This window comes from Anoplopoma fimbria, chromosome 6, assembly GCF_027596085.1.
Source record: "Anoplopoma fimbria isolate UVic2021 breed Golden Eagle Sablefish chromosome 6, Afim_UVic_2022, whole genome shotgun sequence".
NCBI classification, from domain to species: domain Eukaryota; kingdom Metazoa; phylum Chordata; class Actinopteri; order Perciformes; family Anoplopomatidae; genus Anoplopoma; species Anoplopoma fimbria.
In genome coordinates, this window is record NC_072454.1 from 17,480,965 (window position 1) to 17,500,319 (window position 19,355).

Consider the following 19,355-nt stretch of genomic DNA (forward strand, 5'->3'; position numbering starts at 1 on the left):
GCATGAGTAGTGACCTCATGCAGAAACAGATGTTGCTTAAGTATTGTCTTTCATTACATTGCAAACACTGCCACATATGTTGCTCGTTTATTTTTCAGGTGCTAGGCGGAGCTTCTGTTTGTGGAAATGGTACACTGGTTGGTAAACAAGAAAGGATGGGAATCTGATGATTGTAAAACGTTAACCTGCAGCATACAGGCTCGTTGACTATACATCAACCATCCTTTTATGGTCACTAATCTGCACATTAAATGGTCTTGTGATTTGAGAATCACATTACTTGCTATGTGAAAGCAAAATATGCTGCTCAATTACAATGTATTGCCAGTGAGACCCAGCGTGTCTGCCCCACTGGCTGGCTCTTGGCCGCAGCTCTGCACTGTGCGCGGTATTGCGCTCATACTGCTGTTACCACTGATATGTGACAGTGTGGGAAAGGTAGTTGTCATGGAGGCATAACACCCACCCTCTGGTTCCCCCCATGTAAACACTGTTAGCTCTGTCAGCACTGTTGCGTTTGTTCGCACTCTTAGGGCTGTTAGCACTGTTGGCTGCTAGCCACCTGCTCAGCTGTCATCATGATGAGAGCCTTTTAGAGGGAAACCTTCAACTAAAGAGATGCTCTGAATTTGGAATTTTTGCCCTTTTCAATTTGTCACTTTGAATTGTGAAAACCTAAACTTAAATACTTTCTGCAAGGGATTCTACGGATTCAGATAACCTGTGACTTGGTTCCAGATGTATGTAATATGTAATAAAATGCTATTGAAAGCCACCTTTATATTCTTAGCCTATACTTAACTGTACAGGCTGGTCTCATCCAGCATTTGTAGCTATATCTACAAAAATATTGCCCCATAATTCATAGGTAAAAGAAAAGGTTTTTTTGTGTTATCCAGGTAATCTTGAAGTATAAAGACTGCTAAATCACACACCGGGCGAGAAGGAGGGGAGTTATTGGGTCCAAAACAGCAATCTTTTGGCCACTAGCCAGCTGTTGATATTTTTGACACGTTACTTTCATTTTTCACTATCAGCACTTACGTGGTTATTTTGACCCAAGCGCCAATCTTTTTCTAAACCTAACAAATTAGTTTTGTTGCCTAAACCTTAATAAGTATTTCACCATCTTTCTTAAACCTAACTAAGTTATTTTGTTTTCTAAATGAGTTTCCTATGAAGATGGAAGTATGCATGTAACAAGCTGAAATTGACACATGCTGCTTTATGAGGATATGTTAAATTGTACATATTCCCTTCCCAAACAACCGTGTTCATTTTTGTTTTGCTGTTACGGGTTAATAGGCACTTCTTTACACTTGCAGTGCTTACCAAGGTTATTTGTGTGTCCCAGACTTTATGGCTTAATATCAGCAGAAGTGAGTGAGAGGACAGTGGAGTGTTTTTCATCCACTATCTGTTTCTGCAGGCCATAGATAGACGACATAATTAATGGCTCTGATGAGCAGCAGACAGATTTTTTTGTTTGTTTTGTCTGAACTTGCGGCAGTCTTAAAACGAGCTCACTGGGTCATGTACTGTACTTACAAGAGCATACACTAAACAGTCTGAACGCACACACAGACACAAAACACCTCCCTAGTAAAGGTCTCCATGCTTCAGCGTGGGGTACCGCAGTGTAAAATTGGGTTCTAGAGTGAATGAGCTAGTTGGAATTTGATGAGACTCCTGTCCTCTTCTGTACCAATAGCTCGACCCACTCTTGCTTTATCACGGTGTGCCAGCCAACCGCTATCTGTGCTACACTAAATCAATTAGCATGTCATTAAGATAGCTTGTTCCAACACAGCAAGCATGGAGGTGGGACTACAGTATCTGCATGAACGGAGAGAGCTGGACTCAGAGGGCACCATATCTCTGCGTCCAGGTGTTAAAAGTGCAGTGGGCTGTATTTTTTGGTGGACTCGGTGCATGTGTACAAGAGCACCAGGACAAAGAGGAGATATCAGTCCCCAACAATTAAACATTGAGGTCTTTCTAACGACAGAAAAATACATAGTACCAAACATGTCTCAGTGATCTATATTATACATAAATGATAAGTTATATATACCTGATATTTCGTATGGTTATGGTTTGTTACTGGTTAATTAGCTCTGTAATCTTCAATAACAGCCATAGCAATTACATAAAAACTTAATTTTAGCACTGTTACCACAACTAGCTACTAGTCTGTCATTTACTTATTTCTGAGAGAAAGAGATTGAATGAGAGAGAGGGAGAGAGAGATGTAATCCAACCTATGAGTAGAGTTTATTCTTTTAGGGACAGAGCATTAACAGAACATTTGATATTCATCCTCCTCAAAACAGAAAACTCAAAGCCACCTTACATCATGATCTTTCTGCAATTACCTGGAGTAAAGCCACACCTTGGTCTTTGGTCAAAATAGAGCGATGATAGGCTTAATCCCCATTTGTGATAAAAGGATTTCTCTCTGAATGCAAGAGCTCAATCAAACCATTCGGATAAACACTGAAAATACTGTAGCGTTTGCTGCTCGTGATAAACTCTTCTTTATCTTTGACAGCAGCAGCGTTTAATCAAAACTGCTTTCCCCTCTGCAGATAACATAAAGTGCTAAAAGTTAAGCATTCAGGAAAAACTTTGTGGTAATTCAGAAATTGGACCCATATCATCTTAAATCTATTTAAACACTGAAACTAGTAGTATTTAACTACACCAACCTGAGGTCAGGGGAATCAAAGAGCACACATCATATTATCCAGAGTGAGCCAGATAATAAAATCCTCAGATCATAAAAGCCATAAAATCCCCCTTCTGCTGCCTTGGGCCAAATGGTTGCCACTAATGTATTAGACTACATGGCATGCATTAGCACTGGTGCCAGAAAAGTAATTATCTGACAGAGAAAACTAATAAGGCATTCACACACTCTCTCTCTAAAGCATTTATATGGCCAAATCTGCAGGTGTTTGACGGGGAGGCTGAAGAGAGAATACAGTTATATCAGTTGAAAACTGTGCGTCTCCATCCACATGAGACAGTACAGTATGCGGATGCAGAGTCGAGTGTTTAGTCATGCTCTCAGCTCCTGATCTGGTCGTATCTCCCTGATGCTCTCAGTCACAGCAAACGATTCAAAGGGGCTAGACACTGACTTCAAAAGACCAGTATTGCCTTTGAACACTATGCCAGTTGCACAAACCATCAGCGGCACATCGGCATCCTCCAGGCATGCGCGGAGCAAATTTGTGCCTCTCTCGGCTGCAGATGTGACACTTGGCAAAGTCTTTTCACTGGATACTAGACAACAAAAACACAATGAAGAGGCAATGCAGCAACAGAGAGCTAAAGTACAGCCCCATTTAGTGTTCCAAAAGCCTTCTACTCTCAAAGTGTTTTTCATCACTTGAAGTTGAATATACTGGGGTTTTCAGTCCAGACTCTAATATAAATGTGCATCTACCGCTGTACTGGATAGCGAAATTAAAACAGATGTTATTTTAACTAAGAGAAAGCAATGGTGTTTTTGTTAGCTTTTATTCATTACTATTTTTAGTGAAGGTTTTTCTGACATTATTTGGGAAAGCAAGAGGAAATGCATAAAACATAACAACACAATAAATTAAGGGGGAAAAAGCTTTTTGCCATCTATAGATTGAGTAACAGTCATATGACCAGTTTATATACACAGTATTTACTGTAAGTCCCTTGAGGGGAAATAATTAGTTAATCAATCAACAAATACTGTGATAATAGATTCAACCTTTAAGTTTGCATCCTTTTAAATCAGTCTCAATGCTCATTACTGGTCCCAGAGTTTGTAAAAATAATAAAGGTTTGTCTTTCATGGCTGAATATATAGCGTCAAGTGGAATAGTATTTGTTACAGTTTTCAGCCATTGATTCAAGGAAGGTTTTTATCTGTAGTCCAGAGACTCAATATACTGTACATTATGGGTCGCAGAGTAAAAAAATATGCAGTAAATGTGCCTCTCAAAACGTCTGTGGCAACTCATCATTGATGCAGAGCACTCACTCACTGATAAGGGCATTTAAAGAGTTTGTAAAATCCTCTGACTAGATCCATCAGAAACAGGAGTGGGCTGTTAGCATACATATTTCCGGTCTGCTATATCTACTTGTGTTTCTATCAAAACCTCGAATGAGAGATTCTGCTGAATTCTAAGAAAATAAATCCTTTTTATTTTGATAGTAATAGAGGTGCACAGGTTGTACTGCCCCTTGCAGTAGAGGATATCAGTATAACATGCATTATTATGCTTCAGCCTTTTAGAAAGACTGATGATAGAAAGCTTGTATTGTAAACCCATTGTCTGGACGAGGCTAATGGAACAGATCTGTATTCTTTTTGTGTTTGAGGCAACTCATTATCATTGTAAGCACCATGTAGGTGATACACAAGCGCAAGGAGCACATAGGCATGTGGTTTACTGTCTGCTTACCATGCGTGTTTGATAAAGCTTGTCACAATACTCAAATGTGTAATTCACATTTTCTAAAGGTGAACCGCACTATATTGCCCTGATAACGGAAGCCATCCATCTTATTCAGCTGAATGAATGCCTCATGTTATAGCTCCATCTGCCAAAACCCAGACAGCCTCCTTAACTGATATCCATTCACATAGAAAAACACAATCAAAATTATTCCCAATAGTCACTTGACATTTGTCACAAATAACTCTCCGGCCCTGGCTTGAGATGGGATTTATTATCAGGTGTCCTAAATGACAAATGCTACTATGGTAAACAGATCATTCACAGAACAGGAAAAAGGGATGTAAACACCTGTTTTGGGAGCATCATCGGCACAGTACAGTGCTTAATACCAAACCCCAAACCAGAGTGATGTTGAAAGGTGAAATCTCTACACATCAATTTTGTCCTGAGCAGCACAGCGCAGCAGAGCTTATTACAGACTCCCAATCTGTCTCAAGTGTTCAGACTGTGTCAGTAACGCTGGACTGCTGGGACCTTGAAAAGCTTCATTAAAAACCTGGCCATCCATAGCACATTTGCGGCAGACCACGTTTTTCATCTGCAGATTAGACCTGTGTAATCCTGAATTAAACCAAATTAGATCTGAAAATGAGAAATAAACCAAAGCCAGATGAGTGGAAGGGCGTGTGTCCTGTGAGCAGGAGGAAACGGCACCAATACCATATGGACACCTGGCGGGTTGTCACTGCCTCTGTGTCTACAGTCTCTTATGTATTTTTGAAAAAATATGCGCCTTCTGGTCTGCTGTTTATACATACCCACATATTCTATTTCATTTATCTGTGCAAAGGATACAGGGAGGTAGAGGCAGACCTCCCTTATTCTTTCATCTATTGTGATCTGAAAGATCATTCCTGCACTCAGGTCTCCCTAGATGAAAGGATCCGCTCTCCTTGACCACAACGAAGCTGTTTATTCTTCCACAATGGAAGTCTATGCTGAATTTCACGCTGGCATTGGAGCCCTTTGTGTGCTGGTGAGTGCATCAGTGCTACAGAGTGCTGGCCTGAGAGATAAACTCACTGCTAATCAATCATGCAACTGTCCTCTTTTTCTCGCTCTCGCCCTGTCTTGCAAACACACCGTATGTACACAAAGTCCTCTGCCATTTGATAAAACAGTGCCCTGAGACCTCAGACCCACTTGTGTGCACATTTCTATCAGTAGACTATTACTAGTGTCCAATTGCGTAGTGTGTGACTACAACCTGTCAAACACACATGTACAGTATCTCAACTGGATAACCATCAATAGAAGAAGTATATCATTTTTTTACCTAAAAGGACCAGTGTGTAAACTTTACGGGATTAGGAGAACGGAGAAACTTTGGCTCTTGATAAGGCCTTTTAATGGGTTTTTTTTTACGTTACCTAAAGTCCAACGGAGCTCTCTGACACACTTGGAAAGGGAGGGATGAATGGAGGGGTATTGGTTTGGTTGCAATCTGCAACATCATCGCTAGCTCAGAGGTGGAGAGGGTAGCAATGCCACAGTGTCGAAATACTCATGACAGATGATGTAAAAAATTAACGACTTGTACTCGTACAGGTTACTGTTTTAAGGATGATGTTTAGAATGAATAGCTAGTACTCGTACAGGTAACTGCATAAAGCATGTGAATAATGACTATGCTCGTCTGGTGGGAGGGGCTTAGGACAGAGAGGGGACAGCTGCAGGATGAGGGCTGCATTGTCAAATTCTGTCGTTTTTTGTTTTGGATTTCATGGCTTTCCAGAAAATTACCTACCCTACTTTGAGTACAGTGTAATACATATAATTAGTTCCTGTCCACCACTGTGGATAACATGCACACAGATAAATTGCTGGACATGCACAGATAATGCTATAAAGTGAGAGTGTGTGTCTGTGTAGTGGGTTACGGTGGGGGCCTGTGGCCTGCACTCTGCCACGCCAGTGTGATAGATCCTCAGCCAGCCCATTGTACTGAAATTCAGCCACAATAGCGCAATGTCTTCCCCAAAGCAGAGCACTTATCATGGCCCTGAAATGACTCGTCTCAGTGGACGCCCACAACACACGCTCCTCTGGGTCGAGTGCACATAGAGCGGTGCAATCTAGTCCTATTGTTCCATGTATGATAAACTGGGCTTCAAACCTCTCATTCTTGCTCTATCTTTGGAGAGCTCATGGCAATCTGTGAAATGAGGTACTGTAGCAATGCAGGACTTTTGCAAGCATTTTGATCGTATAGCGCACAATATCTAATCTCTTTCTCAGCCTTTGAAGAGAGAAAATGAATGAAACAACAATTTGTGCAACATTGCCCACACAATAATTAGCAGAACATTCAAAGCTTTTACTCCCAAAAGACATGCAGTCGGCTTATAACTTCCTTATGAGTTGACACAAAGCCTGAAACAGAATCATATCAGTTATCAATAAGGTGGACACTGGGTGTGTCTATCGAGTAAATGCTGCAGTGATTAATTGCTTTTCTAAACATATAACACAAAGTAGGCCTCATTCATCTCAACATTTAGTGTGCAATATAACGCTAAAGCAGCTAACAGGAAAGACATCGTGCTGTTCCTTTAGGCGCTATTAGACATTTATTTGAATTCTACTTATATCCTATATTTCTGCCTGGTAAAAACAAACTGATATAATTACTTAAAATGTATGTTTTTTTTAAGCATCACAACTGCTTTTAAGAAAGCTGTTTCGGGATGCACCAAGAGCAACTAACAACCAAGCAACGTTGTATGAATTGATAATTGAAAGGGAAGACCTCCTGCTTTAGTGCATGTTGTTCTGTGGTTTGATTGTAAGACTTTCCAGTGTAATACTGCTGTGCTTCTGGGTAAAATGTATCACTTCATACTCTCTGATCTTATTAAAAGCTTACTCACTCCGGGTCTAGTTAAGAGTTGAAGATCCACAGCTTGTGCTTGCGGAGCTTTGCCAAACAGTGTTCAGGGAAGCCTCCGTAGACGTCTTCCCGTCTCCATGAATTGCAATATTTTCAATTGATCTACCGACATCCGAGATAGCTATCGGTCAAGGCATCACAAAATTGTCTCTCATGTGCGGCAGAGCAGCCTCCATATGGCAAGAAGCAATCCTTGGATGTGGAACAACACAACCACAAAAGTCAGCTTTGCACATTAGCTTGTTATTTACAGTCAGCAATAAGCTATAGAAAACCTTCTTTACGCCAGAGTGTTGATGGACTCCCCAAGTACATGTTACAGCAATCATCAGGCGGAGAGGGAACGGTGCGAACATAGCACATCAACTGCAAAGTAATCCAGCAGCCCGGAATCATTTGGCTGCCTTTTCACAACATCCATAACACCAGCTGAGGGATGTTGTAGCACATCAAGCTGTGATCTTTATAAAACACCTCAATCCACAGTGACAGATATAAACAGTGCTACAGTTAACAGAGATGACCCCCGAAGGTTACCATTACTCACTGGCTCACAAACTGATGCATGTCTTGTACAAACAGCCTCCTGACAACTGGTCAAAATGTTTTCATCCCAAACTGTTAATGAAAATATATGAGGCTGATAAGCCCTTTCAAGACTTATGCGACATATAATAATGCTGCTGTCAAAGCCTTGTGTATGTAACTTACTCATTGCTGCTTGTGTTGAAATAAGTCCTAGCTTTATTTTGGTCATTACAAAAGTTTCACATGGAGTTTGACCTGGTTGATTATTGCCGATACATTACAAGTCACATGTACAGGTTTTAACATGCACAAAATATTAACATTACTTGATTTACAGTTCTAGTGTGACATCAAAGCCACATAGTGATTTAACTTTAGAAACTAGTACACACAGTATTTGCTTTTCTCACTGAGTGGCTAATTAGATAATTAGACAGCAATGTTGGCTTGTCTGTTGTAAAGATCCTTGGAGCAGCCTGCAACTCAATCATCAGCAAAAGCAGCTTTAAGAATAGAATTGTCCACATCCATTTCTGTCATCCATTATCTCTTTGTTATGTCATTTCAAATGAAGACTATTTTTCTAGCCACCTTAAGACTCACAAAATGAGGATAATTATCTATTTTTGAGATTATACCATTCCTTTCGCTTTTCGCTTTAAAATGACCAAATAATTTGTAGTGGTGCAGTACAATTGATATGGTCATGTCACTAAGCCTTTATATACTTTTAATTACTGTTTAATCACCTGTTTAAGTCTCTGTATATATATATATATATATATATATATATATATATATATATATATATATATATATATATATATATATATATATATATATATATATATATATATATATATATATATATATATTTATAGATCATTTATAATATGTATATAATTTCTGTCTTAGATACCCTTTTTTACTTGCATGTTTCTCTTTTGATACATATTTATAGGAGCATGGTTGGAGGGAGCCTGAGCTCTAAGATTTGCATTGCCAACGACTGATTCTCTATAATTGTTGTGCATATGACATAGAGGAACTGAATATTGAAACTTGAATTGGTATTTCAAGACTACTCAAGCTTTCAGTCCTTGGAAGGCATCATTATAATTCATCTAATACAAAACCAATTTCAGATTATTTCATCTGAGGTGTTATGTTTTTCTGAGTTTAATAGCTTTCCCCAGTATAGACCAATTAAACGTTCAACAGACCATTTACGGCCCGATTAGTCTCAGACTGGCTTTTAATTTGATATGCATCCAAACCGCAAACTAAATGGCTGATCAAGCGAGGCAGGTGGATGAGATGTCTGTCTGATACGGAGATGCATGATAATTAGTGTTCTGTGTTTCTGCTGTGGTCCAATCAACACCTCTCGCAGCAAAATCATAAAAAAGACAGTGCCTGCACTAAAGGATAGGAGGCTTCAGATTGACAGCTATTTTTTTTGAACATGCATAATCCTGCCATGTCCTACCTTATCCGGATTCTCTTCAATCCATTTCTTCACTGTGTCCAGAGCAATTTGAGCTGCAGGCTCGTTTGGAAAGCCTAGAAATAGAAAAAAAAAACAGTGTCAATACTATATCCAACATGCACATACTAGAGGGAAACAAATACAGACAGGCGAACAGACAGACAAACCGATATCTCCACAGGTTACAGCATATCTCTTAAATCAATGGAAAGCAGCACAAGCTGTTCGTCTCTGGTAGATGAGACCAGCTGTCTGATAAACTGCTGAAGACGTGTGTTGCCAGATGCACAGTGTTGGGAAAACACATACAGACATATTCAGGGGGCACAAAGTGTGGATACAAGCTACATATTTATACAACACACCCTCACTAGCTACCACATCAGGTACAACTGATCAATGTTTTGTCTTAAGGGGTGAAAACTACACATGGATGTGTGATCACTCACACTACCTTAATTTATCAGTTTGACAGAACGAACAGTAAGTTAGTGCGGCTAAGAAGCAATGTGGCTAACTAGTGTATTAATCTCAACCATTGTGCCTGCTAAGGAGCCCTTACACAGTGTTAACACAACGTATCGATCTAACACACACAGATTGCAGTTTGATTAATTTTTTATAAGACCAGCTGAGGGAGGACTCTGCTGGATGCTGATCTCAAGATCATTTGCTGCCACTGTAGAGAACTTCCCAAGACCCAACACTTAGAGTGAGCTATTGACTGTAAAAGCCCTTGAGCCAGCCTTGCTACAGCTGGAGAGTATATAAGCCATTACTAAAAGCGCTGACAATCTTCTGCTCTGTCACAGAGAAGTGTTTCAGTTGTCTTCATATCGAAGTAATTGTAGTTGAGTTTGATCTTCTGAGCCCTTTAAAAAACATAAAAAGATTTTATTCTAAAGCCTCTGAGCAAATCTGCAGAGCTAGTATGAAGTTGCTATGCAGGTACAACCTCAACATTGTAAAGCTAGGCCCAGAAGCCGACAAACAAACATGGCCCATTTTGTCAGTCCTGAATCACTGAGCTCACGTTTTTAAACTTAGAGCTCTCTTATATTATAACCTCTGACCTCCATAAGGGACCACAGGTTTCAGCTGGCACCTTCTTCCTATAACGACAGAGGTCAAGACCTCAATTTCATCCCACATCAACTGATACAAAGGCCACGGTTGCTGCCTGTTGGTTATTGCATGGGTTGTATTCTCAAATATTTTTCTTTTCCTGGGGTCATTGCCACCACTATAGCATGATTTGACCTATAAAACAGGCTTACAAGAACTGTAACGACCCCTACCCTTTAAGGTGGATGTAATGAGAAATGAAAAGCCCAAATGATGTAGCCTAACATTTCCTGAATTCTTTCATCTCTCACCTGCTGTCAAAGCCACTCAATAACTATCCAGTAAATGCTTTAAATCAACTGCCTTGACAACTCTCACCTATCTGACTGACGTTTATGTCTCTCTCTTTCTGTTTTTCTTTACCCACCCCTTCCCCAGCCTGACAGGAGTGGTTGAGATACACTGAGGAGGAGAGGGGATGAAGTGCTGCGGAGCCCTGGCTGAGCCCCTGTTCAAGCCCTGGGTGGAGCGAGATGTGAGCTGCATACCAGCCAGAAGTGACAGCCAGTCTGCTCCTATGGCTCTGTTAGGCAGTGTGTGCAGACAGTGCATGGCCCGTTCACGGCTCCTGCCCTTCAAAAAGCTGCCCCCAGAGCTCTGTGCTCAGAACCTAATCCAGCATGCCAAATCAGTTTGCAGGTCGCCTGACTCCTCTTGTCTCCAAAACACACTTAACCTTTTCAGGAATATCACTTTGTCTGGTGATGTTTCCTTTTTTAAAATCCGTTTCCACACGTATGCAGGTGTACCGACACTCCAACTCACACGTCGAGTAACGTAGGCCAACAGATGTGCGGAAAACGAAAAAATAGATCCACGGAGATAGGACCAGCTGTTAAGGAAGAGCACACGCAGCGGGAGAGGTGTCAGAGAAGTAAGCATAAAAACAAGTTAAATAAATTAGCAAATTATAATAAAAAGTCAGGACCCGTCTTTGTGCTCTTACAATGCCACCTTACAAAAGCTAAAAACAGGTCTTAGTCATAATATTAGGTCATTGTGGTCACCGGCAGTGGGTGGAGGGCGCTGAGTATTTAATCTATTCAGTGTGGAGTTTCTACAAATGCTCTATTGATTTGAGAGCTATACCAATTAATCATAGCAGGGCTGAACAGAGAGAGAGAGGCAGAAAGAGGTAAGCTGTACAACCAGTGAAGAAGATAACAGGAAAGTGGAATGATAGATGTAAACAAACATTGGAAAAGAGATGACATAAAGAGAGGAAGATGGAAAGCTGCAAAAAGGGGGTCAGTGCAGCTCGGGGCAGCCTGCCAGAAGAACTCTGCTCGACAGGAACATCAACGACCGAAGGTCAACAGCAGTGGTTTGAGTGCATCAGCCGCTCTCTCCCATCAATGGTCTCCTTCACAGCATCCACTACCTGTACCTCTCATCTCTTTGTCCTGGTCAGCTTGACCAAACATGTTTATATGCTTAAAAAACAGCTACAATAAAATACCCTGAATCATCACTTACGACAACTCTCTTGGCCACAGGAGTCACAGCCCTGTTTGTGCAAAATCCACTTACAGGAAGTTAAAACACTGATGTTCGGAGAAGGATTGAGTGGGCTGACTCTTTTATATGCTCAAGTTCACACAAAATGAAATGTCCAGTGTTTCACTTCTACATCTTCTCCCCTCAACACCTCATTCTCTTTTGCTCCATTTGCTGTGTGGAAGGTTCGGTGAAAGCTAATCTGTCAGGAGGTGGAGAGCTGCCGTCAGGCGCAGTGATGGTGGGCCCTCCAGGGTCCCTGCTCTGCTTGGCTCGGCTCTCTCCTATACTGGGAATACGGCCGGCTCAGGGAGATTTGTCTTAGTGAGGCGCACTGATGGGATATGTGCAGCGCAGCGCCGCTGATGAGGACTCAGGTGGTGCAGTGTTATTTCTGCTGAAGGCTCCTCTACTTCATCACCAGGCAGAGCGCAGCATCCAGACAGAGAGGGGGTAAAGGGATTATGGCACGTGCCATGAGGAGACAAAGGGTTACGGTGAAACAGTGCGTTTACATACCATTTGCATATATACATCTACCAATGTTGACAGTAGTTAGTGGTTTAGTGACCACAACTAATTTGCATTTGTGACCAGGGAGAATTAAGTTAATGAAACCTGAAAAGACTGCAGGTCTTCTCAGTTTGTGTTCTTCCAATCATTTCATCCCTTTGATTCATTTGGTGGCAGAACTAAAAAGCAGGTTAAAATTATCTGAGAAAAATGACTTTGTTTCATGTGCTTTTAAATTAAAAGGTACATTTTCATTCATGTCTCCATCTCAGCCCAGTGAGTTAAGCCAAAGGGAAGATTCATCTTAAAACAGAATTCAGATATTTTATTTCTATGATCTTGGGCATGTAGGACCTTTATTAATACGAAGAAAAAAGAGGCCAGACTCTAATCTCTGATGCAACCAAGAGACAGAGTCTCTAGCGCGAGAGGCATATGTAAAACGCCTTTATGAACACTTTTGCTGGACCGTGGGTGACTTTCAAGGAATATGGTTTTATGAATAGTAACCAAAGGAAAGCCACTACTTTAAATGTTACAGTTAAAATACACATAGTAAATAAATTCATAATGAAACCGCTTTGATTTACCATCACAGACAACTCTGTGTTGACTCTTTGAAAGTTGGCAAGAAAAGTTCATGTTCAAAAATATGCACATGAACTGGGACGTAGGAAAAACAATATAAATGTGCACTCTGCTTGAGGGAGAATTGTTGCTTTAAGAACAAGCCCATTGCTCTCCCTTTTGCCAGCATGGCAACTCTTTCATATCCTAAGAGTTAACTTTCACAACAAACCTGTGTAGCTAAGGTGTTTTTCTCTAGCAAGAAGGAGTGAGAAGTAGCTGCAGCCCCCGATAAAGCGAGTAGAGGTAAGTCTGCTGGTAAGTTGAATACACGTCTATGCTATGATATATTTGCATTCTGTGTTTGCAAATATATGGGTAGGCTGTAGGCATATAGTGCAGACCACACCAGTTTTGTTTTCCTGAGTGAGCTTATATTGTGAAGAGGATACCACGACCTGCTGTTATTTTCGGCTTTATCATTATAGTGTTGTGTTTTTTTGTTTTGCTTTGAGCAGTTTTTTGCAAGAGTATCTTGCCTAGGTTTGATAAACATATGCTGACAGAATCCTAGAAAAATACAAAGTACAGCTTTTCTCCCCTTGAGGAAAGAATCGTATCATTGGTCCCCCTTTGCTACCCCTCAGTTGCGGTTGGTCAAGTTCACGTCTTAACACTCGTCATTCATTTTGATGAGCTGTCTACCTTGAAGCAGCATATAGCCCGAGGCGGAGGTATCTGGCACTCCTAAATATACCACAGGTGTTGCAAGCATAAATATAGGAAATCTGCTACAGAAAATAAAAACTGGCAACAGAAACATAAAGTGTTTATCTGATTTTGAAAGGTCTTTAAGAAAGATTTAGCATCTAATTTATTTTTTCTAATTGTTGCCTAGAAACATGTTTTTTATAAAGGAATCTTCTTTTTAATAAAACATTGATAGGACGCAGATTATTATAACAGACAAGCATTATGGAATAATTTAAGCACAATATAATACAAAGTAGATTAGATGATTGTGGTTTTGGCAGCAGGAGGAAATCATTAAGTGCAGCACAGTTGAGGGCTGCTCTAGTTGAGGGCAGCAGTCCTGTGTGTTCATCTGGAAAGGGAGGTGGGAAAGAGGGCTGTCACCCCATCAGGGCCCAGAGGAGAGGTGAGGTGACCCAGGGTGGAGGACAGAGTAGTGCCCCAGGACTCTAGACGCCAAAGCGTGGGTGTCAAATGGCCCAGAGCTCCCCTCTACACCAACAGTGGGACACGGCAGGGCTGTGACCATGACCGACTTTGCAGCCCGCAGAAGGAGACAGAGACAAAGAGCGATGGGAAGGGTGCTGTGTGAGGAAGACAGGCAGAAAAAGAGGTGGGAAGAAAGAGAGCAGCCTCCGTGGCACAACAGATGATGACCTTCCTTGGAAACATTCCATATAGGTGATGCCATGCTTTGTCCTACATGCTAAAATTAGCACCTGACATTTCACTTTTTTTTTTTTAAAAACATCCTGAAGAGTGTTTCATATGCAAAAGTTTAATGCTCAACCAAGTTTCTCAAAAGCCTAAATCTATTGTCCTGTGGGTTGGAAGTATTTTTACATTTGGCTTATCATCCATGAAAATGGTAGAGGAAGGCTATTGTTGAGTACAATGCACAGTGTGTGACTCGGTTAAATGGGCTACGACGCTCCTGCTCCCTCCGAGCACACACTCTGCTACCCACTGATACAGCACGTTGCTCCTATGTACCTTGAAATTCCCAACCCAGCTGGGCTAAGCTCCCTGTAGTAAACCCTAGGTTTTAAGAGAAGGGGGGGACCTGCCCAGGCCAACTCTGGCAAGCCAGCAGCGAGCAGTCACTGTTGAGAGATAAGGTGCCATGAATGTCTCCAGCCTTCCTAATCCTGAACAGGGATGACGAGAGCCGGAGTATGATGCAGGCTGGAGGAAAAATTCTTAGCTGCTTGACACCTTTGATCTCAACAGTACAGTAGAATGGCAGTGTGGACATACCAGTAGAGCTTCGGTGGATTACATATTACATCCCCATATCTCCCACAACCACCAAAAATTCCTCCGTCAACAATCCTCAGATCTGTCACAGAGACAGATGAGCCAAAGGTGGAGGCTGAGCAGTGAGCAGGGAGATATTTGTCCTGAAAAGTGGCATTGCCGTGTTGTGGGCCTCTGATTGTTTTGATAGGGTTATAAATGCATGTGCGCCGCGGCATCTGTCAGGTAAGTAGTACCCTTAATGTGCCTGTCCTTGCTTTTGCCTTGTGCCAGTGAGCTCTCCGCTCTGTGCTAAGATGGATCTCAGCAGACGCCTCCTAAACTGTACAGCTCATTACAAGGTTTTTGGAAAGTGCTCTTTCATCCCCAGCGTAGATGTGATCTCCACAAGGCTAAATTGTCCACAATGCATCTTGAAATGGGATTTTTATGTACGTGGCTTTGCTTGAGCAAGTATCTCAACCTGTGTGAGAGCATGTGTATGTGTGTGAGAATGACTTGTGGGGGAGACAAAAAAACACTACAAGGGATGAGAGAATATACGGGAGGTAACAGGGGAGAGGAAGGGATACAAAAAGAGCATATGACCTTGGATCTTGGTAGTTGGACTCTTGGCACTGATCTTGTGAGACATTGAGAGGTGTCTCCTCTTTGGAAGGAATAATCCATTTAAACTGGGGTCTCATGGCTGTGATTGATGTGCAAACAGGAGCAGCACTTAATAACCTCTACCATGCTGGGTGACCCTGTGGCCCATGGTGGGCACCAGTTTGTTTATGGGTGGTACCTCCGACACACTATCCGTGCAAAAATTCTGTTGTGGCTAATGGGCCGGACTGAGGGATTGGACTGTCAGCGCAGTGTGAGCCCTCATTTTTCTTTCCAGGCGTCTAAGGTACCCCCTGCACACCCCTGCTACACCCAACCTCCCTGTTCTGCCATCATCTGTCAATGCTGACTGAGTCTCCTGGAATATGGAGGCGTGAGAGAGGGTGTCAATTAGCATTAGCTTTTCTGACAAATCTATTTTTCTCGCCACAAGGGCCTAGGATAACTCGTTCCTGATTCCTCCCCGTCAAAATGTTTGAGGCACAGGATTTGTTTTTCTACAACAATTCAAATGTGAAAATGGGTCAAGCACATGTTCGGAAGTATAGTACCTGGGTGCATGACCATGTGCACATATTAAACTATGGCTATATCTCTGTGTATTCTACATAGACAGAGAGATTGAAAGAGACACAGGAAGAAAGACAGATAGAGAGATCGGGGGGATGTGCCTCCCACACTAAAAAGCTTTTGTTTACATTGCTAAAATGGAAGTTGACCTTAAAGGTTATCTGAAATGTACAGAAAATGTCAAAACGCCTGACAAGAGAGCAGGGCCCCTTTCAGAACATGGCAGTACTCAAGGGGCCACAGGGAGGAGTCATACAGAATAACACCACAGCACTGTACTACACTGTAGTTCCTTTGAAAGTCCCTCCTCTATTTGCCCTCTGCTGTGTGAAGATCTTCAGTCTTAATCAGCTGCATTGTTCAGTGGAGATGCAGTTATGGGAAGCGCTAAGCGCTAAGCCATTTATTGAACAGGCTGTTTAATCCCCCTCTGCTGCATGCTTGGCTCTGCACAACCCTTTGATGTGAGGGGCGTCTGGTGGAGCGCTATGACGGACTCCTACTGGCTATGCAGCACAGGGCACCGGAGTGAACGGCAGTAAGCAGTGCCCTCGTCAACAACGTAGAGTACAAACAGTGACCCTCTCCCCCCTGCATGAATTTAGCCTGCCTTTGTGTCACTGCAATAGAGCTGTTTTACTCCAAAATGCCACATATCCATCCTCATAAAATTCTCATAAAAGACCTATATGTATCAATCACCTGACAGTCTTCAATCTGCAAAAGTGTTATCACTATCAACACATATAAACGTTAACTTTAAAAGCAACACTTTGGAATGTCTTTCTGTCCATCATTTGAGTAAATTTACTGAGGATTTGAGATAGTTTTTAAGATACTAGAGAGTCAGACACTAACAAGTCAATCCCTAACAAATCAGACACTTACGAGTTAGACACTAAAGGGTAAATCAACAACAATTCATACAATAAGAAGTCAGTCCAAATAATTCTGACACTCCATCACACGAGTCCATCACAAACAAGTCTGACACTAACCATTCAGGCACTAACAATTCAGACATAACGAGTCAATCGTAAGAGTTCACACACAAATGAGTTTTACTCTTTAACAAGTCAGCCGTTTTTATAGCACTAAAGGGCAACTTAGAAGTTCTCAATATTACTATGGGGAGGCTGGTAAGGGACTTTCGGGTACTCTATGCTGCTTTCCAAATTGTAAAGCCCCTTGAGGTAAACTTGCTGCTAGAATTTATTTTGCAAGACAGGAATATATGAGAAGAGGGAATGCATGTTGCAGAAATGAATGTAAACATTGCAGTGAAATAAGGAAGGAAGGAAGTAAGGGAGACTGAGAGAAACGGAGTGTGAAAGAAATGAAAATTTCTGCCCTTCTTCTCATTAACACTTCAGTAATAGCCATTTTGAGATGTGAGCATAGATAGGTGGCAGAAAACAGACAATATTGCAGAGAGAGATGCTGAGAGGAAAGATGGTGAGTTGCATATAAACAGTAACTTTGTGAATTGCAAAAGTGATGGCTGAAAACATTTTCAATATCCCAAGAGGAAAGAGTTCTTCTATGCAGCACAGAGTATAGTTATACAATCTAGTGATTCATAAGCCTGAGGGCTCTCTTTAGTACACACACTGGGCCTAGCTAACAAGTGTGTGCTATTTTACAATGCATGGCAACGTGCATGGAAGTTTAACTGTGTCGACTGGGTATTTATGTAAAGACCTACAGCTGTAGGTTGGTTTAATCTGTGTTGAATAGATGGACAGCTTCTTGAACTGAAGTGCACAATAATTAGCTATTTCTTTTTTCCGCTTCCTGGATGATAATAATGTAGTAGATGCTTTTGGCCCAAAAATTGGGAGAAAAAAAAAATATAGTTTAAGGGAAGTTACTCTATCACTGTTTTTATGTCTGGTTGAATAAGCATTTTGTTGAGTTCTATAATCAGTGATTTGCTAATCAGTAAGTGTATGTTGTGTGTTGATAAAGGAGGAGGAGTGATGAATGGAGAGTGCATCACTTTGTTCTGATATTTCAGAAGAAAACAGATTTAAGGTAGTCAGTATTTCATATGTGTGCAAAGAAGCTTTTTTGATGCTGATAAATTATTGTACTTTTAAAACACAGTGAACTACTTTCTACAAATGAGTAAATCCTAACTGAACTGAGGTTTAGGGGCTTCCATAATCCTAACGATGCTCCTAGTCATGTGTTGGGATGCTGTCATTAGTTTCAGCCTCTTTTTAAGTTGAAATCCTTGTTTAACTTCCTTCTTGTGTCAAATTCTCCCCATGCCAAAACTAAGCACAACAGTTTGTTTTGCCACACTGACCCTGTAAAGTTGTATTTAGAAACAGGCTGTTGCTAGCAGAAGTGCCAAGATCATTTCATTTTTAGAACTGAATAAACAATTAATAGATCTGAAAGATAACAAATACATGTCTGCTCGTAAGATGATTGCAGTTTCGATTTTACGTTGGGCTCCGATTGGCTAGTTGCACCACAGAAATAAGACATGGTACGACAATGCAACTCACAGAGGAAAAGCCGCGTGCCATGCGTGACATTTGTCGATCAAACGGAAATCAGTGATGACTGACGCTTTACTCTCATCTTGCAACTCAGCTGCAAAAGTCTGTGTGTACAGATGAACAGCCCAGCATCAGGTCCTCATTAGCATCAGAACATTGAAATAACTCCACTGTGGCTGTGCTCATTTACACCAGCAGTGCTAGAAAGTACACCACTAAATCGAAAACAGTTAATTAACACCTAGGTATTGTGAATTGTTTTAAAGGATGGCAACTTTGTTCTGAACAAAACCTCAACAAAATTGTGTGATATCACAATAATATAATGTCTGATGTAAACCCTATGGGGACTAATCACAGCCCAAATACATATCTCAGAAACATACGCAGGGTGGACAAAAAAGCAACACATAACATTATAATTGTTGTTGTTAAATTTTTTTAGCAAGTTAACAAAATTAGGGCCACAGAGCAGCCGTCTTGTTTTTTAAGTGTTCAAGAGATAGATTACATCATTCTCTCTGAAAAAAAGCCTCCAG

The 19,355-nt window shown here is 41.2% G+C and overlaps 1 protein-coding gene across 4 annotated transcripts in view; it reads right to left on the minus strand.

Moving 5' to 3' along the window:
* The window catches only part of macrod2 (mono-ADP ribosylhydrolase 2), a 389,097-nt gene that overhangs the window by 73,364 nt on the left and 296,378 nt on the right, over window positions 1-19,355 (minus strand). For all 4 annotated transcript variants that reach the window (XM_054599883.1, XM_054599882.1, XM_054599881.1 and 1 more), the window contains exon 8: window positions 9,416-9,489. In XM_054599883.1, coding sequence (XP_054455858.1) covers window positions 9,416-9,489 — 74 coding nt within the window. The remainder of the gene's footprint in view (window positions 1-9,415; window positions 9,490-19,355) is intronic.